At 44.4% G+C, this 27500-nt stretch overlaps 2 protein-coding genes across 8 annotated transcripts in view; both read left to right on the top strand.

Moving 5' to 3' along the window:
• The first annotated feature begins 311 nt into the window (after positions 1-311).
• Positions 312-14474, top strand: rbm14b (RNA binding motif protein 14b). Of its 7 annotated transcripts, XR_012987612.1 has the most exons (5): positions 312-660; positions 3108-4164; positions 7472-11042; positions 11147-11263; positions 12931-14474. XR_012987612.1 is itself a non-coding variant. In XM_076288900.1 (3 exons), exons 1-3 carry the CDS (start codon positions 312-314, stop codon positions 7902-7904), a joined length of 1818 nt encoding a protein of 605 aa, XP_076145015.1. In that variant the 3' UTR covers positions 7905-14474. The 7 variants fall into 7 exon arrangements, 2 of the variants coding, with proteins under 2 accessions (XP_076145015.1, XP_076145014.1); XR_012987613.1 differs by having other exon boundaries at positions 7472-10468; positions 11147-14474; XR_012987611.1 differs by having other exon boundaries at positions 7472-10468; positions 10938-14474.
• A 1637-nt stretch (positions 14475-16111) lies between these two features.
• actn3b (actinin alpha 3b) overlaps positions 16112-27500 on the top strand; it is a 41088-nt gene continuing 29699 nt past the window's right edge. Inside the window, exon 1 of the mRNA XM_076288898.1 lies at positions 16112-16469. Within this exon, the coding sequence (XP_076145013.1) occupies positions 16335-16469 (135 nt within the window). The 5' untranslated portion in view covers positions 16112-16334. The remainder of the gene's footprint in view (positions 16470-27500) is intronic.

Raw genomic sequence — 27500 nt, 5'->3', positions numbered from 1 at the left:
CTCATGATCTACACCTGGTTGCTTTTTTAAATGTTTCCCGAGCCCCTCCTCCCTCTGCTAAATTCCTCCTGCATGTCTTTAAATCACTGTTGTTTTCTTCACTCCCTTCATCTCTCTCGCTCCTTTTCAAATCTCTCTCTCCCTTTCTACTATCAGGATCTTTTTTATACACATATTTGCTCCTCACCCCTTCTCTCCCAATCTCCCCCTCTCTTTCTCTACCCCTCTGTTCTGTAATATCTTCATCTACTTCCTCTCTAACGGTCTTTCACCTCCACCTCCCCGACCCTTGTCCCTCCGTATTCAGAGCGATGGAGAAGAGCCACACGGTGAAGCTCTTTGTGGGCAACCTGCCGCTGGACACCAGCCAGGAGGAGCTGTCGGCCATCTTCGAGTCGTACGGCCAGGTGGTCAGCTGCAGCGTCCTGCGGCAGTTTGCCTTCGTGCACCTGGCCGGCCAGGGCGCGGCCGAGCGCGCCATTCGGGAGCTCAATGGCCGCGAGTTCCGCGGGCGCAATCTGGTGGTGGAGGAGTCGCGCGGGCGCCCACTCCACTCAACCAAGGTGTTTGTGGGCAACCTGAGTGGCATGTGCACCACCGAAGACCTCCAGGAGCTCTTTCAGACCTTTGGCAAAGTGCTGGAGTGCGACAAGGTCAAAGGTGAGGATCTTCTGGGGACTTTATTTGGTAGTAGATAGAACACATCAGAGGGGGTTGGGTTGGGGTCGGCTGCAAATAGTTTAGTTTGGTGGGTGTCTTTCTCACTGCTGAAGACATGGTGCTTTCTTTAAAAAAAAGTAGATGAAAATGATTCGAGAGCCCTCACTGTGGTAAGTCAACAAGGGCAGGCCATCTTGTAATTGCCTGGAGAGATAACGCCGCTAGTAAATTATTGACTGGCATTATATGATAGAAAACAGAATGCGAGGCCCCTCTTTTGGCCTCAGGAAGGTTTGAGACCAATTTATTATATTAGAAGATGACAAGCGTGATTTATTATATCTACAGTATGTAGCACAGACCTTTTCTCTGCTCGGGGCTAATGTATGGTACCATATTTCTGTCGAGTCATTTGAGGTCCAATTCAATATTTATATATTGCAGTGGAGAGAGAGATCTATTCCAACAGTATTCACGCCTTCTCTGAAAGCAGAGTCCTTTCCTTGCACTGTGGCCAGTGTAATGCTCTACCCCTCGTTGAGTGTCAGGAGATGGGTGCCAAAAATAGAGAGGAGTTCCCCCACTCTTGGCCCCCGAGGCAGCTCCTTACGGGCCGCAGGCCCTCTCTGAACCCCCGTCCGTCAGGGTGGCGAGCGGCGAGCGCGCTCTAAGGTCCGATCGCTGACCGCCAGCCCTGCCTGCTCGGCGTGCTTGCTTACTCACTCATCGCGCCGAAAGTAACAGCTCCCATCATGCTCGGTGAATGAGTCCCCTTAAGGGCCTTGGAAGGGGTGGGGTGGTGTGTGGTGGCTGAGGCTAAAGGATCGGATTTGGGGTATTAGTAAGACAGAGACGTCAGTCGTGTCTCTGGGTGTTACTGTTGGGAACTGAAGGGAATGTCGAAGTGTCTGTGTGTTGGAGGGGGCTGGGTGTCAGAGTCTGGAGGATATTCTGCAGTCAGCCTGTCTACGGACCTGACTGAGGGAGGTCTCTATTAAAAGCCTTGGACAGCTGGAGGCTGGGTAGACACCATGATGTCTTCACCTTTCTATAGTTCTATCGTCCTATAGTTATTCCGTTAGGACCATCTCATGTCTTTCTTACTTACCTAACTAGTTGTGGTACAAAAAGCTGTTTGTAGCGCATGTCATTTATCAGCAGATTAATTACTTTGAAAACATGACAAACCCAAGTCCAAGATAAAACATTTTGTACAATAATAGTATAGGTAGAAAGTACAATTTGTTTCCCTCACTGAAAAGTGCTAAACCTGCTCGGTACATGTTCACCATGTTCTTTTGGTCATATGTGATGATGTTAATGCTAAGAGTGAAGACTTCTGTCCAGTCTCAGTTCGGCCCATTCTGCCTCGTAACTGACTGAGTCTACCATTCAAAAGGCACACCCGGCAAAAAAAATCTCAATCTGCAGGACAAAACCCTTTGTTTACTGAAAAGTAAAAACTCAATTTTATGGACCGCAACCCCCTGTAGACCACCTCTAATGATGTGTAGCCATTCTTAACTCTGAGAGGTGGTCGCCTAGACGTGTGGTTTCATGTTCCTCCTCACCAAATTCCTGTCGGGGGAAGACAGGAGACACAAACAGTTGTCTGAGGAGACCTTGTCACTCCCCTTTTTAAACTCATTCATATAGGTCAGAGTGCCATCCTGATATTCTTAGACCTCTTGGGTATATTACTCCGCAGTTTTCTGCCCAACTCAGCTGGCAAGTTAAATGAATATAATGCCAATTTGGACCAATGCAAACTGTTTGTTTTAAAGTAATCAATGGGAAATTGAATAATATTTCAATAAAGTTATTTTATTTCAGTAATTAACTTGAACCCTTAAGGTTTATTTTTAATTGTACAGTACAGTAATGACTGGAAATCTTAAATCTGACAGTTTACCGATTCTCACCAAATAAGTGGATTTTCTCTTCCTGTTTGGAATCAGCAGTGTAATTGATTGGAGCGGTGGTAGATTATAGAGGGGCTGTGTTGTAGTTCACTATATAGAGCTCTGAGCCATTAGGTTATTTAAATCAGCAACAAACAGCCCTTCTCTAGCCTTGTTTGTTGAGTGTTTCAAAGCTGAAAGATGTAATACATTTGAATTTAATTTATTTAATGATAATACATTAATTTCTCATCTTTGCACTCCCAAGTTTAAATTGTAACTTGGAGTCTCAGATGTCTTTATCATAGTTTACTATGGGCCAGTTTCCTGTACATGAATGAAGCCTAGTGCTAGACTGACAAAAAAAAAAACATATTTCAATGGAAATCTCCATTGTAGTTCTCTCTTAGTCTAGGAATAGGCTTTACTCCATGGACAGGTAACTGGCCCCTATGTCTGTGTTGTTGGGGTGGTGGTTGTTTTTTTTTTTTTCCACCCCCCCACCTGTGTGGGTGTCTAACTGGCTGTTCCTGTGCTCACTGACAGCCAGGCTCTCGTCCTCCACAGGCTACGCCTTCGTCCACATGGAGAACAAGGAGGACGCGTTGAAGGCCATCGAGGCGCTCCACGGCACCTCCTTCAAGGGACGTCCGCTCTCCGTGGAGCTCTCCAAAGTGCAGCCCAACAAGCAAGCGCCAACGGGCAAGATCCCCTGCGTGAGCTGCGGCAAGCAGGGCCACTACGCCGGCGAGTGCCCGGCGGGCAAGGCCTCGTCGCTGGAGCAGTACCAGAGCCAGGCGGCCGTGCTGGCGGCGGCAGCGGCGGCAGCGGCAGGCTTGCCGCTGCAGGTGCAGCAGAGCGTGCACAACTCGGTGTACAACACGTCGACGTTCGACCCGACCTACGCGGCGCTGACGGGACTGACGGCGGGCACGGGCGCCCGGTCGGAGGGGAGCGCGCTGGCCCCGGCGGTCTACGGCGCGCTGGCCAGCCAGGTCTACGGCAGCATGGCCAACCCGCTCTACGGGTCGGTGGCGGCCAACCAGGTGGCGGCCGCACAACTTAACCACGCGCTCAACCCGGCGGCAGCGGCCGCCGCACAGATGTACGGCTCGATGAGCCCCGCCCTGGCGTACGGCCAGATGACCAGCCAAGCGGCGCTGGCCTCTGCGGCCGCCGCCGCTGGCTACGGCCACCAAGTCTACGCCCCGGCCATGGCCAACCAGGTGTTCCTGGCCGCCCCGGGCATGGAGCTGCAGACCGCCCAGCAGGTCAACCAGGCGTACACCATGGCGCCGACGCTCTACACCACCACGCCGGCGGGCTACGCGGCTCTGGGCGCCGCTGACCACAACGCGCTCCTGGAGGCCGCGCGGGCACACTACCTGGCACAGGGCCAGCAGGTGCTCGCCGAGCAGCACGCCGCTGCCGCCGCCGCCGGCGCCAAGGCCGAGAGGGACCGCAGCCCGCTACGGCGGTCGGCGCCACTGCTGCCGGACCCCGTCATGAAGCCCTTCATGTACCAGCGGGCCAAACGCCGCGCACTGCTGCCCACGCCGGCCGGACGTGAGGAGGCCGCACAGGAGGAGGACGCGATGGCCAGGTGGGTGTCCAGATACTACACACTAGTATAACTCCTCATTAGTGTTGTTACAATACCAAAATGATCACGTCAAAATCAACACTGAAACGATACCAAGCCAAGAACCCTAAACTTCAGTAATAGAACCTTAAGAACTAATACAATAGGCCTAGATGACCGGACACGGAACACGGAACTTTTTTAGACTGATGATAACAAATATTGCTTGTAATAGAAATCTGATTAAAACTCCATTGTTAAGGTATCACTACTAAAAAATGGATTTTTAATGTCCGGGTATCACAATACCTTTCAAGCATCAGTGCATTTTGCAATTTTGCAACACTAAACACCCACCTCCACACTTCCCCATTGGCAGACGCACACTGGAGACACTATGAGTGTGGTGTCCTCCACTACCCATTACTTCCAGCAGGGCTGTAGTCAAGACCACCTTTGTGGAGTCCAAGACAAGTCCAAGACCAGGACTAGTCGAGACCAAGTCAAGAGTCCAAAGGGGTTCGAGTCCAAGACAAGACCGAGTCCAAAAAGGTTCGAGTCCGAGTCAAGACCGAGTCCAGGATAGGAAAAAAAGTCTTATGCATGACAGTATCAAGACAATCATTTTGGGTTATTATTATTATTATCTAAAAGCAAAAACAGTGTGACAACACCCAGGATTTGTAAGTGTAGCCATTCCCCTTCTCCTCCAATATTATTATAGGGCTGTCAAACGATTAAAAATATATATTTTGAAATGAATTAATCTCGATTAACCACAATTAAAAAGTTCCTAAAGACTAAAGGTTCTTAAATGGCATATTAAATACATACAACATACAACATAAATCACAAAATAAATGAGTAACCACAAAGGTAAAAGTAAACTAGTTTTATATTATTTAAATGATAATACTGACACAGTAATTGTGTTTTAAAGCATTCATTTCTTAAGAAATACTACACATTTGATGCTGTTTAACTTATTTGTAAATGGTGCACTGTCACTTTAAGCCCATTGTGGCCATGTTCTCATAATGATCTTTTTTACCAGCTCCATTGAAATATAGCCTAGGCCTATAGCTAGTCACAAGCTCTATTGTTTGTACCACATGTATTGCACAATATTAACAATGATAAGGATGATATTAAGTTGGTATAAACAGCTTTCATTCCTTTGGAAATAGAAGCATGTAATGACATGATGCTACATGTAGCTAGACATTTTCTGTTTGCAATTAAAAGTGAATGATGAGCCTGAGCCAGTAACCTAGCTAGCTGAGTGGAATGTGTTTCAATCGGTATAATATGTGCTTCATGTAAACGAATTATTGAAGACTTCAAGACTCACCAGTTCCATTACACAAAGGCAAAGACAGCTCTTCATATTTTTGTTCATTTTTCAAATCACAGTGAGTGCAGCCTACAGTATGTCAAAGTGCCCTGGCTCTCACAGTTTATAACTGGTCAGTAGTGGAAACCGGATAAATTCGCAATCTCCTCTAACCTCGTCTTTGTTGCCTTTCTTTTATAAGTTTCTTATTTTAAAAAGGAGATATCAATTATCATCAACAAGACAGGCCAGCTGGAACCTGCCACTCGTTTTCTCTCCCTGTTGTGTGCGCTCAGACGCGCTCTCAATTAATTAAATGGAGTAGCATATGTTCAAGTTGGATCTTAATGGAGAGGACCCGAAAAGTATCATCTTTATGTAACTGTTGCTGTTGGTGCATTTTGACATTGTAAACGTTCTCTAACAAGAGTGAAAAGCAGTTTGCAGTAAAGCTACTATTTATTGGCTAAATGTTGGTTCCTCTTCATCTTCAGCTAACTCAGACAGTAAAATAAACTCTCAGGCTTGCGGTTTTAGGTTTTGCGGCTTCCATTAAGTGACATCAGCCCCCCACAAAGGTAAACACTATTGCGTTAATATTTTGTAAGGCATTATGTATTTCAAAATTAATCGCGGCGATTAACACGTTAATTTTGATGGCCATAAAGACACCTGGACTCGGTCGAGACCAAAAGCCATATTTGGCAAGACCAGTGGCCGAGACAAGATCAAGTCCAAATACTAGCGAGTCCGAGACAAGTCCGAGATCATAGAAAAACGGTCTCGAGTCCGGACTCGAGTCCAAGACCGGACTCGAGTACTACAGCCCTGACTTCCAGTATCCATTGTTTTCTATTACTACCATATATATACACACACACACACACACACACACACACACACACACACACACCACTAAACAGCGGAAATTAAGTAGTGATCAGTAGTGGAGTGCCATGTCTACTGCTTATTGCTTATTCAAACCGTTCACAGCTGTGTTTAGTGAAATGATAATGTTGTCAAATCTACTGCACACTACAGTCAGTATATGCTCCACTAATTGTTAGTAATTGTTTGGCTGGCCTGTAATTTGTCGGATGTCTGCATGGCACAGACAACTTGCCTGCACATGTTTGTGTTAGATTAGGTTATTATCTGAAGTATTTACACAACCACATGGTTGTAGCTACAAGCTATTTTGAATGCTAGATGATTTAGTCTAAAACAGGAAAGACATGATAAGATGTCAGTAGGAAGTCGGGGGACGCTTTGTTTGTGTAGTCCATTCTAGATGATAATCTGTAGCTCTTTTCCTCTTGGTTAACAAGCCTTGAACAAACTATCAACACTCAGATACACATCAATGAATCCAGAGTCAGTTTACCAAAACTATAACCTGACCCCAACTCTTTATAAAAAAAATGATATTTGTGTGTAATTATACAGATTATTACATCTCAATTATATCTAAAGTATTGTATAGATGTAAATAAATATACCCAAGAATAGTTCCAATACACCATTCTTGTGTGCTGCTCCTACCAGGCCCCCTAGTGGTCATGTCTGGTTACTTCCTGATGAGACATGTTTTACTATTTCATTTTCACAAAAGTTTTATTCAGATGTTTCAAAGCTGTATGCATGCAAGTTCATACATCCTTTTTTGTGTATATGTCTGTTTGTCTGTCTGTATGTATGTATGTGTGCATGCATGTGTTTGTCTATGTGTGTACTTTGTTTAAATGTGCTGTATGTGTGTGTATGTGTTCATCTCTGTAATTGTCCGTCTGTGTGTGTTTGTGTGCACAAATGTTTGTGTGTGTGTGTGTGTGTGTGTGTGTGCGTGCGTGCGTGTGTGTGTGTGCGCGCGCCTGTGTGTGTCTGTCTCTCTCTCTCTCTCTCTCTCTCTCTCTCTCTCTCTCTCTCTCTCTCTCTCTCTCTCTCTCTCTCTCTCTCTCTCTCTCTCTCTCTCTGTCTCTCTGTCTCTGTGTGCAGGTACTACAGCGAGTACTACCAGCAGCTGCAGCAGTACCCCCAGTACCAGTATGCCTACCCGCCCCCGGGTGCCCTGGCCATGCAAGGCCTGACCACGATGCCCGCTGCCGCCGCCGCCGCCGCCGCTGCTGCCGCCGGCGCGGTGCCCGCCGCCCCGACGGCTGCCGCCATGGCCACCACGCTGGACGCCCTCAGGCCAGTGCCGCTGCCCCCTCCTCCTCCCGCCCCCCCTGCCCCTGTCTCTGCTCCCCCCCCCCCTGTTGTCGCCTCTGCCGCCGCCGTCGCCATGGCCACACCCCACCACCAGCTCCACCACCACCACCACCACCGCCTGTACGAGCCACCGCCGCCGTCGCTGCCGCCTCCTGCGCCCCAGGCGCGCAAGGACGCCCTCCTGCGCCCTCTGCACACGCCCGATGCCCCCTACCGATAGCTCCCGTGTTTTGACCTTTTGACCTCTTGATCTGAAACCGCCCCTCTCCCTACTCCCCCCCCCCCTCCCCCCAAAAAAACCTCCCCACCAACCCCACGCCCATTCATCCCCCCTAGAACCCGCAAACTGGCTGTGTGAGTGAATGAAGGAATGTGTGTATGTAGTAATGGGTCTATACCTGTTTATATGTGTGTATGTATGTATGTATGTGTGAGGGGGCCTGTCATGTATGGTAATGTTATGAATGTTCATAGATTTCAGTGTGTGTGTGTGTGTGTGTGTGTGTGTTGGGGCGTTAAAAATGTTGGCTCCCTCTGTTCTCTCATAAACTGGACTCCTGACCTTGGTTCTGGTACCACGTGCACGTGGGAGACACTCAGCCCTCTCCTCCTCTTTTTCTCTTTCTTTGTTTTTAGACTTTTTCAACTTGCGTGTTTTTTTTTTTTTTTTGAAAAAAAAAAACATGACAAGTTGTAGCATTCATGTAGCACAAGTGCTAAAATAGTTTAGTTTTGTGTGACGTTTTACACTCTATTCACCAGCCATGAATTTTGTACTGGTTTACATTTTGATGTCATGAAGAATCATGACAGTTTAATGAATGTCACGAAGGAGAGATACTTGATTTTTCTTAGACACATTTTTGAAATGGAGAACTGTAAAAGTCTGTGCAAAGGGCGTTAGTTCCCTCATAGTAGAAGTATCATGGGAGATAAAAAAAAGCGCATGTTTTACCCAGAACCAGGGTTGGGCTTTCAGATGGTTCTTTTATTGTTTTATTTCTGTTGATGTGCCATAAAACTCTGGCCATGTTTTGTGGGAGTGTGTGTGTGTGTGCCTGTGTTTGTTTGTGTGTGTGTATGTATGTGTGTGACGAGTTTGCTTAAGGCTGTCAGAGACACACACTTATAACTATAAGGGAAATGCTTAAAGTGCTTCACTGATACACATACATGCATATTTTTGTACAACTTTAACATTGGGAGGCTGAGGATGCCCTTTTAAATACAGTGCCCCCTGAATTCCCCCCAAACCCCCAACCCCTAAACATCTGACCTCTCCACCAACCAAAATGCTGAAAGACACTGTGACTCTCATGCATTGCACCTCACCAGGCAGGGCTTAGCCTATGAGAGAAGAGGGTGGTCAGAGGTAGGCGGTATTAGCCTATCAGATGAAATATATGGCCAAGGGTTAACCAATCAGAGGAGGCCATGTGTAGTCTATATAGGAGGCTGTTGCACGTCAATAATCATTAATAGGAGGTTATGCTCAATCGATAACCTATAGGAGAGCATAATTAAGGGATAGCCTATTATGGGAGGCTTTTGCCAGGGCATAGCCAATCAGAGGAGAGTATGGACAACTTTGGAGCCTTTACTAGCGTTCCATATTTCCCACTTTGGCCAGCAATCCACCACTAAACTGCCATTAGCACGTTTTTAGGATGTAATTAAATCAACGTGGCATCTCTGAACATTATGTCTGTAACACTTTAAACTTTTACTGTTGTTTTGTTTTTGTTTTTTCGTTTTGGTCTTTGTGTTTTTGTAACTAGGAAGGGACACTTCATAACCAATTAAATACTGTAGGGTTTTTTTGTAACGGTTCAAATTAGTGGGCCTGTTTGCCTGTGGCTGTTTAAAGCAAGGGCAGCACCTTGTGATTATGTACATGGCCAAAATTAATCTCTCTGTCTTCTGTCTCTGAAACCTCCAGCCCAGTATGAGGCAGGAGTTGCTTAATCGTGAATAATGCCTTAGTAATGGACTGTACATAGGTCTTTTTTTTTCTATTGTAGGTGCTGAACTGCAGTTTAACAATGTGAAACGTGAGGGGAAAAACCTTGCCTGATTTTTTTTTTTTTTTTTTTTTTTTTTATCATCATTTAAGTTGTATTGTGATGCAGTGGAATGAGATTAAATATGAAATGTTGGGAGATTTTAACATCAGTTTCTTTCAGTTTTCTCTTTCTCCCCCCCCCCCCCTTCACTGCTGCTCATTCACAGACCTAGACGCTTCTTGGTTGTGCAAACGTCCTCCTTTCTTCCCTTCCTCTCTCACACTTATTCTCTCTCTCTTTTGAATATCTCTCTTTCCCTTTCTGTTGATGTGTGTCTTTTTTTCCATCTTTTCCTCGTGGTTGACGATTCCTAACCTCTATAAGCACACGACTCCTGACACCACAGCAAACCACACACTCTTCCTTGATGAACGTCACCTTGTAAAGTAACACAGTCTTTGAGGACTAAAAAAACAATTAATGTCCTCGACAAACGTTTAGACACACACGCTTGCGTATCACCATGAGGTGCTTTGAAAAGCTAGACAAGTATTGGTTGGATGAGACTAATTCAAAAAGAGTGTCTTTTTTTATTTCGTTGTTGTTTTAAAGCCTCCATACCTGTGTTCACTTGTCCCACCTTCCCTTTCTCCTCTCTTGTGAAATGACCCCAGCGGCCGCACGGGACTCGGGTGAAATGGACAAAGGCCCCTGTATGTGACCCTATTCTCCCCTATCCCACCTTACCCCTCACGGGGGCCCCTCCACTGGGGGTGATGGGGTAAGTCTCGGCCTGGGGTACCAGCTTTCTCCTCTCCTCCGTTTTCTCTCCCTCTCTCTCTCTCTGTCTATAAGTCATCTCTTTCTCTGTCTCTTTACACACACACTTCCTCATGCTGAAATTCTGTACCGGGAAGGAGGTGTCCTATTTTTTTTTTTTTTTTTTTTTTTTCCCCTTTAAGGGTTTCATCCAGACCCATAAAGTGGTTCTCCCTCGATACTGCCGTGCAACCTGGACCTCTTGCAACTCAAAAACAAATGTAGCTCCAAGGGAGGTCCCCAAAACGCTGCCATTGGCTTGCCTCTGTTTTTCCACATTTGTGAAAACAAGTGCATTGCTTCAGAGGAATTAGGGTTTCCTCTTGCGCAAAGGGAGGCTCACACAAACATACACACGTGTGTACACACACACACACACACATCTACAGATGTGCCAGTAAAGCTATCACTTTTTGTGTTTGTGCTCTCAGCAGCGATTGCCCTCACCCTCCTCCTCCTCCACCTCCTCCACATGCTGCTGTTCTAGTTGTTGGTGTGGTTTTTAAGTGGGTGTCCTATCGTCCGTAGCATTCAGGGTGTGTCCCCTTTTCTCTGTGCCCGAGGCATGCTGTCTGGTTTGTGCTCCTGATAATCCAAATCACCACCACTGACTTCCCCATGTCCCCTCCGGCTGCAATAGGTCCGCCTGACTCGGTGGGATCATGGCGTTGTGTTAACGCCAAAGGCAAGGCGGGGGAAGGCAATTAAAGCATTCCACCGAAAACCAGCGCAGCCAGGGAACTCTCTCGACGCCAAGGTAACGACCAAGCCCCGTGCCGCCAACCTCATGACAACCTCCTACTCTTCCTCCTCCTCCTCCTACCACCCCTCCACCTCCTCCACCTCCTCCTCCTCCTCCCCCCCTTCTGCCCTCGTCTGTCTCACCTGTACCCTCCTACCCCCACCAGAGCCTGCGCCTTGACAACTGCTCCCACCCTCCTCATCCCCCTGCCCCCACCCCCCCCTCTCTGTACTTCCTGCGTGGGCTTTGGTGTGACCAAGGTTATGGGTTGCGTTCGACCGCCCGTTCTTGCACACGGCAGCCTCTCCCGCGAGGTCCCCCCCCCCCCCCCTCGAGTGTGTGCCCTCAGCCCGGCTTCTGACTGACTGTGTGACTGACTGCTTCCAACTGCCGCCTGCTGGTCGTCCGATGGTGTGTGAGCGAAAGAGAGAGCGAGAGAGCAATCGAGCGAGCAAGCGAAAGCCCCCCCATCCCCACCCTACCCTCCCTGTGTGTTCCTTTTTTTACGAAGTGAGTGAGCTGGTGAGGTTCTTCCCAGGGTGTCAAAAAAACTGCTTGGCTCGATGTGGACCCTCCTACCTCTCTCCCCAACCCTGCCCACCCCCACCCACCCCCGTTTGCCTGACCAGATGGGAATCTGGACTAGCTCTGGAAGAGGTCTGGCCTGGACCTCGTACAAATGTGTACCTGATCACGACCAGATCTATTTCAAAGCTACCATCTGGGCTATTTTTTTTTACCTTTGCTAGTGAAAAGTTACTCCTTTTCCGCCGTTTTCGCCTGAAGCACCCCCACCCGCTTCCCCTTCCGCCACCAACCCACACACCCCCACTCCCACACCCAGTCTGACCGCCGCCACCGTCGACGCGCTCTTGGAAAATTGCCCCCCCCCCCCCACCCCCCCAATTATACCAGCACCAAGTTACACTGCCTCATTTTGCTGGCATACCCAGCTCACTTGGCACCAGTTCTAAGATACTGCCCCGTGTCTGTTACACACACACACACACACACACACACACACACACACACCCCTCTATCCAGGACTCTGTAGCTGACCACTTTGACGCTTTTTTTTTTCATTTATGCCTTGTGTGTACATGGTTCAAGCCAGTCCATATCAATGTCCACTACCTCCTCGCTCAGTCATGGAACCTCCTAGTCAACTTTTGTCTTTCAGACAACATACTTCTATTGGTATGGACCACTGTGAACTCTGTTGTACGCTTCCTAACCTGTCCCAGCAGTTGCAATACAACACAAGAAGTAAAGAAAAATGCATTTATACAGGAGGACCTTAACAGCCCTTCCTTTGTCCACAACTCCAGTTACACATTTGGGAACTTTCTACAGCACATGACGCCCTAGACCCTGTCCCAACCAATCCTGTCCCCACACCTTGCAATCTGCATCTGCCTGTTATAGAGTATGTACTATGTGTGTACTGTGTGTGTGTGTGTGTGTGTGTGTGTGTGTGTGTGTGTGTGTGTGTGTGTTGTCTTATGTCAGTGGTTTGTGAGGACTCTCCCTTTTCTCTGTGGTGGCAAAGCGTGTAAACACACACACACACACACACACACACACACAGTCTCTCCAAAGACCCACTCCATCTTAAAGGCAAATTAAAGAAACAAATACCAGAAGAGAAAAAAAACACTCTAACACACATGTGCCCTGAACAGCTTGGCAGGCGAGGCTGGTGGAAGGAAGGAAGGAAGGAGTGGAGGAGTGGATGAAGGGATTGTTATGGATGGATGGATGGAGGGGAGGATAGATAGAGGAAAGGTGAGTACCCCGAGCATGGATCACCTCTTCCAGGCCATTCCTACCTATGTCCTGCACCGCCCTGGCTGTGGAGACTAGCCCCCCCCCCTCCCCCACCACACCCCTCCCAAGTCCTTGAATGGTGTTCAGCTCCGTAGGGTACCGCAAAGCAGGGCCTTCCATCTCCTCCTCTGGTGTGTGGAGTTGGGTGTTTTTTGGGTTTTACTTGGTAGCACCAGTTGGCTATGAAGTAAGCTCTAGTGAATCAATAGTAAAGGAAAACACTTTCTCTGCTCAGAGTTTGACGCAGAAGCACCTTTTCAATGAACACACCAGGGTAGGATTTGTGCTTCTCTGCCTTCCTCTGCAACCAAAAATGATATCACCAGGCTGGCTCAATGTTTTAGTTGTTAGCTGGCTAACTCTGGTAAACATACTGAAGACAAACATGCTTTTGCTGTCAAAGGCTTCAAACTCCATAAGCCTTGAACTTCTATTTGTTTTTACATGAACAATGTACAGTTAACATCATTCACAACAGGAGAAAGGTAAGAGGTCTGTATCAGTACTTTCTGGAGATAGCTAGCTAACTTTTAAACATGCTTTGTGATCTAAAACACAGGGCTTGATTTATTTATGTGGTTCTCCTTTACACGGAGGCAGTGACCTGTTCCTAGACATCCCCCATCCCAAGTCCTCTTCTGTCTGACTGGTGTGCGTTTTATTGCTGAGCAAGCAAATCCTCCACTGAGGATCAATGCCGCCCCATCTCTCTCTCTCTCTCTGTACCTCCCTCTTTCTCTCTTTCTACTTGCCTCTCTTTCTACCTCTCTCTCTCTACCTGCCTCTCTCTGTCTACCTCTCTCTCTCTCTCTCTCTACCTCTACACTGCTCCCCCTCTCTGTGCACTGGATGGCTAACACGAGCCTAACCAGTTACACTTGTCCAGAAGGCAGCGGACTCTGGCTCAGATCTGGCCCTTCTCTGGCTCAGATCTGCTCTTGAGGAAGCTGCTGTGTGGTTTTTTTTTTATGTGCTCCGTCACGTGTAGTCCCTGACTAGCTGCCATGGTCTCTCTCGCTAGTAGCAAGCCACATGTGTGTGTGTGTGTGTGTGTGTGTGTGTGTGTGTGTGTGTGTGTGTCTGGTCAAGATAAGTCCCATCCTGTATCCTCAGCATAATAGTTTCATTAGAGAAACCATGAATGTGTTTTTAAAAATACAGGTAAAAAAAAAATAAGAAAACAATTCTATTGCAGGCAATAGGATGCATATAATTTGTCATTTGTAATGGTTGCCTTTTACATGGAGAGATGATGGAGCATGTTTTGAAGAGGTGCATAAAATGGCAATACCTCATGTCTGTGACAAAAATGTACACTCCTGTTACCTCGTCTGCATGAGTTCAAATTTGTTATCATCTGCATGCTGATCTCTAAATAAACCACTTGGATTAAAAGGGACACTGGTTTGATTGTTTTCTTTTATCTTTCATTCAACACAGGGTTGTGGCAATTCATGGCTTACATTTTTTGAAAATGTTATGGTAGTATTGCTAAGAATTCATTGGCAATTGGTAATAAATTGTCAATTAACAGAGGGGTTTAGTTAACATCAAACCTAGCTGAACAGGAAAGTAATTCAACCTTTTTGGAATGGCTGCTTCAAAGGAATAAATCTGAGTCTGCAAAATTGAATCAAATATTAATTCAAGCCTGGGTACAATAACAAAATAAACAAAATAAATGACAAAAAAAAACATGATTTCATACGGAAAAGCATTTTGATGTCCAGGGAGACATTACACAAGTATGTATTTCATGAAAGGCGCAAAATATTCACCTCAATCAAAACAGCATTGCAACACTTCCAAAATCATGGAAAACCACAGACTCGCAGTGTTCATCCAGTGCTAGATTTCCACCAACAAGGCAAGGTAACAACAAGGCAAGGTACCAACAAGGAAAATGTATTTTTTCACTGACACTGACTGTTTAGTGCAAGGGTGTCAAAGATACAGCTTGGGGGCCAGATCCGACCTGCCAGCAGGTTTCATATGCCCTGTCACCTTCCCACAATGTTTTGGGTAGGACTGGAAAATAGGAAAAGATATTTGCATCTAGTTGTCCTTGACAATGTGCAATATCTTAACAATGTGTAATAAGCAATACATTGAGAAGATAGGACAATTCTAAGGGCCCAGCACTGACAGGGGGCCCCTGAGAGCCCCGCAGTGGGGCCCAGAATTGTTGTCTGTCATAGGGCCCAAATTTCCTAGTAGCGCCCTGCTTATGACTATGAGTATGACTAAGCGCTAAACTGTAATGTCACAGTAACAACATGACACCATATTTGGTTTTTAACATATTAAGTTTATGTGAAAGAGGCAAAAGGATTATAGAACCCTACAGACTGTATAGCCATATCACTCATATATTTTATAAATCTATTCTAATATAAAATATATCTTCTTCTAAAAAAAGTTATTTTGAGCTTGTAAGTTGATACATAGTTGAATGCATAGGTCACAATGTGTAACTGTGCCTTGAGCAATACAAGATCATAACATGTGACTCAACTTGCAACACATGCAGGCTTGTATTACACCACTAGACAAAAACACTGTCACACACAAACACATAAATCTGTTGCCTGTTTAAATTATTTTAGCATTTTCCTAATTCTTAATTATATGCAGTTTCCCATTTAATAGTATATGACAATATTAAGGCTATATAGAAATATAATTTGTTCAGCATTGCTCTGAAAGTTCCAATCGAATTAGTGTTGATGACAATGTTCCCATTCGATTGTGAAATGTGCACCGAGACGCCCTGTTTACAAATGGAGGGCCTAGTCTGGGACAAGGCCCACTGCAAGAAGTACCAAGGGCAACAGGTGTTCGATGCAAGACACAAGCGCTGCCACTCTGTCATTTATGCGGTTGTCATACCCTCTGAGATTGGGCGAGTGATCGCACCGACCCCGCCCCTCGAACCTTTTCTGAATAGAAACTGATACCCATGCGCCTGGGCGCTCTTACTTATTGGGGTGCGGTCACGTGTGTCACTTTTGACCAGGAAAGGAGCAGCGGGGCAGAAGAAGTCACTGCTTTAGTGGGAGCAGCACCTCTCCTCACAGGCATCCCCGAACCAGCCGAGTCTGGACCCCCGCGGCCTCGTCTCTTTCTCCTCCAACTGTTGACCGTGCGTCGTGGCAAGCCCACGGATCGCAAACTGTAGAAGGTGCAGACACTCGACAAGTAAAAAAAAAAAGTTAATTCGTCAAAGGGATAACGAAAAGGGACAGACGGAGACGGCAAAATGACGACAGTCATTGAAACCCAACAACATTACGAGACCTACATGACGTCTGCGACGGGAGACTACATGGGTCAGGAAGATGACTGGGACAGGGATCTCCTGTTGGACCCCGCCTGGGAGAAGCAGCAGAGAAAGGTAGGTAGAAGGCTGTCGGAGAAGTCAGACTATGCTCACACAAATTCACAGGCCAGCCAGTACAAGGCTCACTTCAAGCCTGATATAAAAAAAAAAATGGACATGATGCGGGAAAATGTCGCGATTCCATGGGAGCAAGGGCTTGGGCTACATCTTGGCCCTGAAGGCATGCACCTGCTCCCCGTAGTCTGGAAGCCCTTCTTTATTTGATACGCTGGACGCACAACTTTCACAGTGTTGTCTTACCATTACTCCCCCACCCACCTTAAAAAGCCCAGTGCTAAATATACGCGCACCTCCATACATTACTAGTGTGATAAAAATCACTACCTCGTGCCGTGCGTAATTACGCACAGGCCCGGTTGGAATTGTATACTTGGATAGTGTATTTAATTAATAGATATCTATTATTTACTCTCTCTATTTCTCTCAGGGAACTGTCTAAAATGTAGACGCTAAATGCTTTTTGTCAAAGTTATAGGGAGGGGATGTTCAAATGAAGTATCTGCACATTTGTGCACGAGTCAGTTTGTTGGACTGTGGGTGAATAGTTGCTGGCGGCTTCTTAAAGAATCCTTCACTCTGGCTATCAGCTGGTCGCGCTGTTGATGAGTGTGTGACAGCTGCTTTTTAATAGGCTGTCAGACCTTGAAGTCGGTGTGGCTCATGTCACGGTTTTGGGTGACGTCAGCGTTCCTTAGTCACGGATAGCGTTCTGATTTGAGCAGAGGATGATGTCCTCTTGCTATCATAAATCTTGAACTATCTTTGTACATCAATAAACTTATCCCAGCCCCTGTCATTAATTATATTCATGGCAACTGTGGCTAATTTGAAACTTGTTTTCTTCCATACACTAAGAACTATTCAGGACGCCTTACAATAACATGTGAAAATTACTGTTAAAGTTTGGTTGGCTTTCTTAGTTACCAACAATGTGTGCGGTTTGTGCTGTTGGTTAGCTGGTGTTTACATCTTGAGGGTAGTTGTGACTGACTTGTAGTATGGGGTGGGGTATGTAAATGAGAATTACAGAGACAGAGAGGGAGGGGCAGAGAGAGAGAGTCAGAGAGAGAGAGAGTATGTGTGTGTACAGTAGTGTGTAAGACTGAGCTAACTCCTTCAGTCTTGTGTCTTGTGTCTGAGTTGCCGCAGAGAGACTTCAACAGATGGCAGCCCCCAAAAAAGAGGGAGAGTGTGAGAGAGAGAAGGAGAGAGAGAGAGAGCTCGTTGGCGGGAGAAGTGAGAGGAGAGCTGGTTTGGGTCTGGGAATAAACATGTTCTAAAAATACTCCTGTACCTTGCTGGTTACCACCACTCCTCTTCTCAACCCTTAGCCCTTAAGTCATACCTTATAACTTCACAACACCTATCTATCTATCTATCTATCTATCTATCTATCTATCTATCTAATGAATCTATCTATCTAACTGTCTGTCTGTCAGACACGGTAGCTTGTGGTCTGACTAGCTAGCTATATGCGCTCTCTATCTGCCTCTCACTCTCTTGCACTGCTAGGCTTTTTATCCACTAGGCCACGTTAGGCAGCCTCAGATTAGCCTTCTTCTCCAGCCACCATGGCAGCACGACTGAGGGGAAACCGAAACTTCTCTTTGAGAATGACCTCTGCATCATCCAACAACAATGAATGGAAGCTACTTGGCGGCCATATTGGCATTGCCTAATCTAAATTTGACCTTGAGGCCAGGGTTGGGGTCATTGGTGGTGGGATGTGTATGAGGGGGTGCGATGGTGGAGAGGCATGTGTGTGATGTGTGTGTATGCCTGTGGTGTGTGTATGTGTCTATGAATGTTGTGTTTTGTGTGTGTTAAGGGTTTGATCAACTAGTCGACTAATAAATTCACCAGTTAGTACTGTAGGCAGGATTCAATGAGTCATGGACAAAATGGGCCAAGCATTTGTATTTATAAGGCCTTTTCCACAGTGACATGTCAGTCGTGTGTAGCTATATTAAAGTACATTAAGAGCAGATCTGTTATAAGCATTTAAAGATGAATCACCCGCTGCCAAGAGCTTGCACTGGCACGTACATAACGATTTGTCAACAAGTAAAATTCAGTAGTAACAAAACCCCTAGTCTGTCTCTCTCTCTCTCTCTCTGTCTCTCTTTCTCTCTCTCTCTTTCTCTCTGTCTCTCTCTCTCTCTCTCTGTCTCTCTCTCTCTCTCTCTGTGTTTGAATGTGTGTGTGTGTGTGTGTGTGTGTGTGTAGTCTGACTCTTACTTTCCACATTAGCTTGCAGTGACACCCAAACCAAAACCACTCTGTAGGGCACCATCTTGCCCACTTGCCCACTTCAAGGAACTGCCCAAGGAGCTGATATCACTCCATAAATATAGCCCCCTGCATCATTTTGCAGTGAAATGAATACGTAGGAAGATTGCAGCCACCCCCCACCCACCCCCCACCCACCCCCCACCCACCCACGACACCCCGAAACACCTGTTCTCCCGAGGCCCCCTGATGATTTCAATGGAAAGGAAAAAAACACTTATGTCCAAAGGGCATAAACAAAGTATTTGTCAACAGGCGGTTTCTATTGGAGATGCTCTGAATGTGGCTTTTGAAATAGACTTCTAGTCCACTGTCGGCCTCCCCCGCGAGCATACTCGCAACCAGTAATGATAGACAGTCTCATATGGCTGGGCTGGGGGGGTCTGCCCAGTATGGATGGGTGAAGTGGTCAAGTGTTGCGGTACACTGGCCAGTGAGTTGTTCCGATGAATTCGGAGCAGAGTCATGAAACACTGGACCGATGAAAAGCCGCTCTTTCTCTGACTTCTTCACTGGCGTACGATGATCTCGAGTCTTGACTGTCCAGTCTTTATGAACCTCATTATACAGTTTGAACCATTGAAGTTTAAAAAGCATCATACTGGTTTAGTTTTGCGAAGTTGCACTGATATAAAATAAAAGTTCCTAAAGATGACTAAAAGCTCCAGGTGAGTGCTTTGACAAGGTTGTAGTCATCTAATGTAGAGTTGCATCCATTATCCCTGAGTCATTGTCCAGCCTGAAATATATTTTGAGCACAGCGCCAGGTGGGGCTGTGTCACGTCGTCATGAGACATGTTGGGGACTGCTTTGCATTGTGATGCAGTCCCCTACGGAATTCAGTTTCTTTCAAAATCCATTAACAATGTCAAAATAGGACCACTCAGCATTGAAGGTGTCAGTTTGAGCTATAATGCCTAATATACATGTAGTTATCTGTGCTTCTTCTCTTCATAATCATTTTAAGACGTAATTTATTAGCAACTGTCCAAGTTAATCACCTAATAGTTCTCTTCTTTTCAAGCCAAATTCCAAACACACCCATGTTCCAAACACATAGTAAACAGTAATATCCATCTGACTCTGCAAGTGTGGTGTGACAATAATAGCATTGGCCTTTGGACCTTTATATGAAATGTAGCAAATGATTAAAAGTGCAATTCAATATTCCCAAACTATGCCAATGTGAAAGCCTAAGAAATGACTTCATGAATATAATGAAGTAATACTGTAACAATATCCTGATATGCAAGCACAAAGTTGAGGTTCAGATGAGCTAAGGGGAAGTGGTGATGAGCCATGGTGGGTTGAAGGCCAGGGGTCGTTGCCGTGGGAGCAAGAGAACAGACCAAAGGGCTGGCGAAAAATGTCTTTTAACTGCCTGGCTTCAGGAGATGTATGTGGCCGTCTGTATGATGTATGACGTGCTCCATATGCCTCACACACACACACACACACACACACACACACACACACACACACACACACACACACACACACACTCTCTCCATCTCCTCTGCTGAAGGGGCCTTGAGGCGAATCTCTAAGGAATCCAGAGATCAGATTCAGTCAGTCAGGGAAGCGTAAGAAACTTGCGCCGTAAGCTAAGCCGGCATTCAAAAGCTGTGACCAACGCAAGAGAGAGAGAGAGAGAGAGAGAGAGAGAGAGAATTGACAGCCAGTCAGAGGTGACGTTATTGGCATTGGATGTTTCACACTCACCCACAGTGTGAAATAAATCAGCGCCTTTGATCGCAGTGTCTTTTTTTAATATTTATATCATATTTTAGTAAAACATTTGTGCAGTCAGCATTTGATTGACAAATTGAACTCAAGGTTCATGTTTATGCAGGGCCCTGGAAAGGACCTGAAGACACATTTTTACATTATGACGCTTTAGATAGATATGACGGTATAGATAAATAAAACTGAATAGAGAATAACAGTAACACTTTATTTTAAGGGGTCCTTGTTACACTTTGAAAGTTTACAATACTTCGGTTTGTCTATAAGGACCTTCACCACAGTACCACAGAAGTGTAATTATATTTTGAGCATCGTCAGTGGTATGAAGCAGCGTTTGTTTTTTGACGTGCTAGCTTGCCCCCTTAGCGTTCACTATAAAAACTATTACCAAATTGAATCATTTTATTTTGATCAAGGAAAAATGTCACTTCATGAAGGATTGTCATTCAGATGTGTATACCGCAGGTGAAGTGTAACATGCTGGGTTTTCTCAGTGTAAACTGGAGATCTGAATGGCAGTCACCCCTAGAGTCAATCTATAAATACACTGCACATAGTGCAAGCACAGCCTTGCAATTAGCCTCCAAATGTGAATACTCTTAGGAGTTGCCATCCCTGATCAAATTAAGTTGACGTTTGATGATCAAGGTGTGAACTGGTTCTTTCCTGTCAGCAGCTTATCCTGTTCACTTTATTTATCTTTCTCTCTCTCTCTCTCTCTCTCTCTCTCTCTCTCTCTCTCTCTCTCTCTCTTTGTATATATATATAGAGAGAGAGAGACATATACAGTATTTATACATACATACATAGTCACTACTGTCTTAAGATATATGACAATAAATCACTATTTTGTTTTAGACTTGAATGTGTTTTAACTAGCATAATTTATTCACAAATCAACAAAGTCTTATGAATTATGTAAAATGATGTATTATTATCAAAACATTCACTGTCACTATTACAACATGTTTTTGCTACAATGGAACAATCAGGCAGTCCTTACGATTCTTTTATAGAATAAGAGTGGTTGTTGAGTGTACTCATAAAGGTACATGTCTATTGTGTCTGCTGGTTGTTCATAAGGAGCGGCTGGTGATTTTTAACTTGCAACCTGATTGTAAGATTTAGATGTGGACTAGAGGAAGCAGCCATGCCAAAGGGTTGAAGCGGAGCGGTTCTTTGGCTATATGGGCTCAGTAGAGCTCCAGTGCTACTCCTCACAACATTAGAGCAGTAGACAAGTCATTTATTTCTGCCATTTGAGAGTGGAGTTGCTCTCCATAGTAATGAGGTCAATTTGATTTTACTGTAATGAAGATAGATTTGTTTGTGCCTCAGTGTTTTGCCCCAGACTGCTTTTAGAAGTGTGGACTTATAGTCTGCATGTGACTGTCTAAAATGATATACATCTCAATAAATCAGTGTTTAATATGTGTGTTTAAGTGTTTAATTCTGATCCCTGGTGTCCTTCCTCCAAAATCTTACAAAAATACAGTATTCGTCGAATCATACAGGAGAGCAGGAATTGTTGGAATTGTTTACAGATAGAACAGAAATCTACATTAACAGTATTATGTTCTGATTAGATAACTCTCCTTCTCTCTAGCGACAATGCTGAAGGCATGGATTGTGTCATTTAAATACATACTATCTAGCTTTTGAGAAGTTTTGACCGGAACTTTTACACACACACACACACACACACACACACACACACACACACACACACACACACACACACACACACACACACACACACACACTCATTTGTTTGAAGAATGACTCAGTCCACTGTCTATTTTAGAGTGAACTTATGATCTTTGCCATGGATTAAGTTCAAAGCCTGCATTTATAAAATATATGAGTGGGCGTAAGGTTTTACAGATGAGGTTTAGCTGTTGACTTGTATAATGTACAAACGTATGCACTTATGAAAGCTTTGGTCACTTCACACTTTTATCGAACTTTGTGTTTTGGTTCTGTTCAGACCCAAAGTTTGAGCACAGAATGTTCTCTAAGGGAACTGCTTCTGCCATCTTATTTCCTGTTCTAAATTCTGAAATTAACATCTAGAACTATACTCTATGGAACCACAAACTAAATTGAAAAAATACTGAGATATTATATATTTATCACAATATGATATATACTGTATATAATGATATTATTAGAGATGATATTATGTAACATCTCCTTTATTGATCTGTTATTTGTTATCTGTAGAATGGGACACCTGGGCATGGGAAGTATTCCAATGATAAAGTTTAATACCAATTCCATATCAATGCTCTGGAAACTTGAATGGTAACTACAAGAACCGCAGTAAATAGAGTTAAATTGAAACAGTGTCCAGACTGCTGCAGTAACTATGTACAGTAGTCAGACGGGATAAAGAGTGACCTAAATCAACTGGATTTCCACCCATGGGACCCAGGATGTGTTTTCTTAGAGTCGACCCATTGCATGCCAAAGCTTGAGAGTCATACTGAGATAGCTATTTGAAGACATAGGTTACAGGTTGAATATGTGATATGTCAACCTTGGGATGTTTATTTGACGATTCACTTACACAGGCAAGGTTAGATGATGCTTTAGGGCTAACTCCCTTTTTCACGTTGATTAATATGGAGTCTGATTTTGAATCAGTTGTACTGATGCGTTGATTGATTAGAGACACTAGTCACAGAAATGTTGCTGTGCTAGGGAGCTGTTTTTAAGATCAAAAGGGTCATGAAGGGTAAATGTTATGCAGTTGAAAGGTCAGGGTCAGGTCAAAGCCTTCGCTGGTAGGGGGTTCTGATTCATGACATTCATGTGAATGAGGTTTGTCTGTGATTTACAGTTTGTTTTGAGACATGCATGCCTTTGTGATTGTGTATGTTGCTGTCACAGTGTTTATACTCTTAAAACAACTTGCATGGACACACATCTCTGTGTCCAGATAGGGACAACACAATGTGTTTATACTCTTAAAACAACTTGCATTGACACACATCTCTGTGTCCAGATAGGGACAACACAATGTGTTTATACTCTTAAAACAACTTGCATTGACACACATCTCTGTGTCCAGATAGGGACAACACAATGTGTTTATACTCTTAAAACAACTTGCATTGACACACATCTCTGTGTCCAGATAGGGACAACACAATGTGTTTATACTCTTAAAACAACTTGCATTGACACACATCTCTGTGTCCAGATAGGGACAACACAATGTGTTTATACTCTTAAAACAACTTGCATTGACACACATCTCTGTGTCCAGATAGGGACAACACAATGTGTTTATACTCTTAAAACAACTTGCATGGACACACATCTCTGTGTCCAGATAGGGACAACACAATGTGTTTATACTCTTAAAACAACTTGCATTGACACACATCTCTGTGTCCAGATAGGGACAACACAATGTGTTTATACTCTTAAAACAACTTGCATTGACACACATCTCTGTGTCCAGATAGGGACAACACAATGTGTTTATACTCTTAAAACAACTTGCATTGACACACATCTCTGTGTCCAGATAGGGACAACACAATGTGTTTATACTCTTAAAACAACTTGCATGGACACACATCTCTGTGTCCAGATAGGGACAACACAATGTGTTTATACTCTTAAAACAACTTGCATGGACACACATCTCTGTGTCCAGATAGGGACAACACAATGTGTTTATACTCTTAAAACAACTTGCATTGACACACATCTCTGTGTCCAGATAGGGACAACACAATGTGTTTATACTCTTAAAACAACTTGCATTGACACACATCTCTGTGTCCAGATAGGGACAACACAATGTGTTTATACTCTTAAAACAACTTGCATTGACACACATCTCTGTGTCCAGATAGGGACAACACAATGTGTTTATACTCTTAAAACAACTTGCATTGACACACATCTCTGTGTCCAGATAGGGACAACACAATGTGTGTTGTTTCCTTTTTTATTTGTTACGCAAGATGTGTTGAAAATAACACAACTTACATTTTTTAACACATCTCTGTGTCCAGATAGGGACAACACATTAGTTTTAAGAGTGTAGTGTTTCTGACATGAAGCCATGAGTTAAATAGAGGACAGAATCATACCATGACCTAGTGGTTTATACAGATTAGCTCTGTATAGTCAATTCACATGATTTTTGACAATGGTTTGGTTTCTTTGTTTTAATGGCTGGTTTCTGCTGATGTCAAGAAAAGTGTCAATTGTCTATTTATTTGTATATATTAGTATTGCTTTGTGCTATATGGTTTACAATTTTAGGTCAAAGTATGCACTCTGGGTTTAGGTCAGGACGGCTTTGCCATGGAACTGAAGTTGTGTTCTCTCATTTGTATTCAAAGGTGTGAGAACAGTAACTGATATTCAGTGAAAGGTCAGTAAAGTTAGTTAGTGGAACTGATATTAAGTTATGGTCTTTGTGCAAAACGTGGCATGACAATGGGATAATCTGTGTGAAAGAACACAGAAAAATTAGACCATCTTTCAGACAGTCAGACAGATGGGGAGAGAGAGGCACAGAAATGTAGAGAGAGATGGGGAGAGAGGGAGAGAAAGAGAGAGAGAGAGAGACAGAGAGAGAGAGAGAGAGAGAGATCAGATGGCAGTTACTATTCCAGAAGTAGTGGCCATGTAGGGGAGCTTCTATAAACTGCCTCTCAGTGTGTGTGTGTGTGTGTGTGTGTGTGTGTGTGTGTGTGTGTGTGTGTGTGTGTGTGTGTGTGTGTTAGTGTGTGTGTGTGTGTGTGTGAGACACTGCTGGGAACCCTTACAAGTGTTAAGGTGTGTGTGTTTTTCATGGTCAGCGAGGTCATTGGTCAGATATGTGGTCAGATATTTGGACAGATAACTGTTGAGGAAGCAGAATGCAGTTTGGGAGTGTCTAATGTCTTACATACACACATGAATACACATGCATGTGTACGCATACATACATAAATACACACACATGCATACAGAAAGAGCCATGTAGTCTGAACTGATGGGCACATCACACATTTACAAGGCCATCATTATGGGTGTTATCGCTGACTTTTTCCTTTTATTAGATCAAAAACAAGGAGCTATCAGAGGCTGATTACATTTTTGTGTAGATATAAATGCTACAGAAGCAAGCATCTAGAGGTGTAACTAACCAGGTAGTTGGTCCTGTGCCTTTCATTCATTGTCATTACACTGTAATAGACTATGTAATTACAATATAACAATAGCTGTGCTTATATCAAGATATTTTGCATTCTGTATGTCTTTCACATACTTATAACTCCTTCTCTTCTCCCATGTCCCTTCTTTTGACAGGCCACTCACTAATCAGGGAGTTAAGTGGGTTATTTGACACTTCTATTATCAATAGAAGTCTCAATAGCAATGGTCTTGTGAAAGGATGGCTTTCGTGTGAAATACACAAACCACTTTGTGCTGTCATTCATTTCGGTTTAAAGCTAGATCTATAGCCTTGGTGGAGAGTTTTTTACCCTGCAGCAAAGTTTGGTGGACATATTGTAAATGTGCAGCTTTGCATAACAATTACAGCAGATGTTGAAAAGGAGAACTTTGCAAATGAATTTCACTGCCTTTCAAACAGTCATTAAGTTAATAGCCATTCAGTGCAAATGACTTTCAGTGAAATGAGGACGTACATTTTGTCCTTTTGACCTTGACTTGGGAGAGCTAGCATACAGTCTGAAAAGGAGTAACCATCAAGATTCCATCCAGTCTACGCCTTTACACTTTACACATTTGCCAACTAACATTATCTGTTAAGAAACTCCTCAAGAACATACAAACTGTGAATAATATACATTACACAGAGATAAATGTTCTCAAGGACCTTAAAGTGAACCTTTCTAAGTGTACCCTCTTCATTTCTCCTGAGATGTTGCCTCACCCTTTATTAAGCTGGACTGCACCTGGACAATCGCCTCCCTAGCAGAGAGTGACCCAGTGACAGTGGTGGCCTAGGGTGCTTTTGGACACTTCTCTGCCCTTTACGACGGTCCCCAGTATGTGCTGTGGTTTGATTGATAGGCGGCTGTGTACAGCAGCTGTGCCTGTGGAAGTGACCTCACTCAAGGGGTCAGATGCTCAAATAAGAGCCTGTGATTGGCTGGCTAGATGCTTAGACAAAAGGCAGTGATTGGTTTAGAGTGACTCTAATTAGATCATAATGCATCATAATGACATTATGATCGTTTTATTTCAAGGCTGATTCTTTATGAATTTTAGGAAAAGAACATATGTCAACTTCACTGATTGGAAGGATTGTGTGACTATTAAAAAGAAGAATTATAATGCTCAATACCTTTGTGACTATGAATTCGGGTGTCTTAAAGTCAGAGACACCATTCCATTTTCCACATAGTCTTTCTTCCTCTTTTCTATCTGTTTCTTATTTCTCCTCCTTATCTCTTCTCTCCTTCTTTATGATCTGTAACACTCATCAAAGTCTAAATCGTTCTTTCAGCCCCGGTCATCTCTCACTTTCTCACTTTCTCTCTCTCTCTTTCTCTCTCTCTCTTTCTCTCACACACCCTTCTTCTCTGAAATCAGAGCCTCTCTCCTTCTGGAGCGTGTTACTGTGACGCTCCCATAAATCGCCCTCCCCTTTATAACCAATTTATCCCCTCGCCATCAATCACATCCACCCCAGCAGTTTAATGAGAGAGAGGGGCAGAGATAGATAGAGAGAGAGAGAGAGAGAGAGAGAGGGTTGGGTTGTGGTTGTGATGGTGTGGGGTGGGGTTGGGGGTTCAATACACAATCTCTCCTCCCTTGTCCTTCCAAATCCAATAAAAGCTGATATGTGAACTCTGTGCTCTCTCACACAAATACACACCCAGTGTACCCATACATACACACACCTGCACACACACACACACACATGCAGAGGAGCACTTTCCGGCTGTGTGTGTGTCAACTCAGTTATTAGCTGTGTTATGCCGCACACTCACACATTAAAACAAACACGCA

The sequence above is a fragment of the Alosa pseudoharengus genome, unplaced genomic scaffold (genome assembly GCF_046254945.1).
Source record: "Alosa pseudoharengus isolate Yale_2024_CS ecotype anadromous, Long Island Sound unplaced genomic scaffold, YU_APseudo_1.1 YU_APseudo_1.1_scf_17, whole genome shotgun sequence".
NCBI classification, from domain to species: Eukaryota; Metazoa; Chordata; class Actinopteri; order Clupeiformes; family Clupeidae; genus Alosa; species Alosa pseudoharengus.
This window is presented reverse-complemented; position numbering and strand designations above follow the sequence as displayed.

What these genes read in the sequence shown, in the direction of transcription:
- rbm14b (XM_076288899.1), top strand. Translation starts at nt 312, where the DNA reads ATGGAGAAGAGCCACACGGTGAAGCTCTTTGTGGGCAACCTGCCGCTG. An exon ending in GGAGTGCGACAAGGTCAAAG is followed by an intron (nt 661 to 3,107) that starts GTGAGGATCTTC and finishes GCTCACTGACAG; the next exon opens with CCAGGCTCTCGTCCTCCACA. An exon ending in GAGGAGGACGCGATGGCCAG is followed by an intron (nt 4,165 to 7,471) that starts GTGGGTGTCCAG and finishes CTCTGTGTGCAG; the next exon opens with GTACTACAGCGAGTACTACC.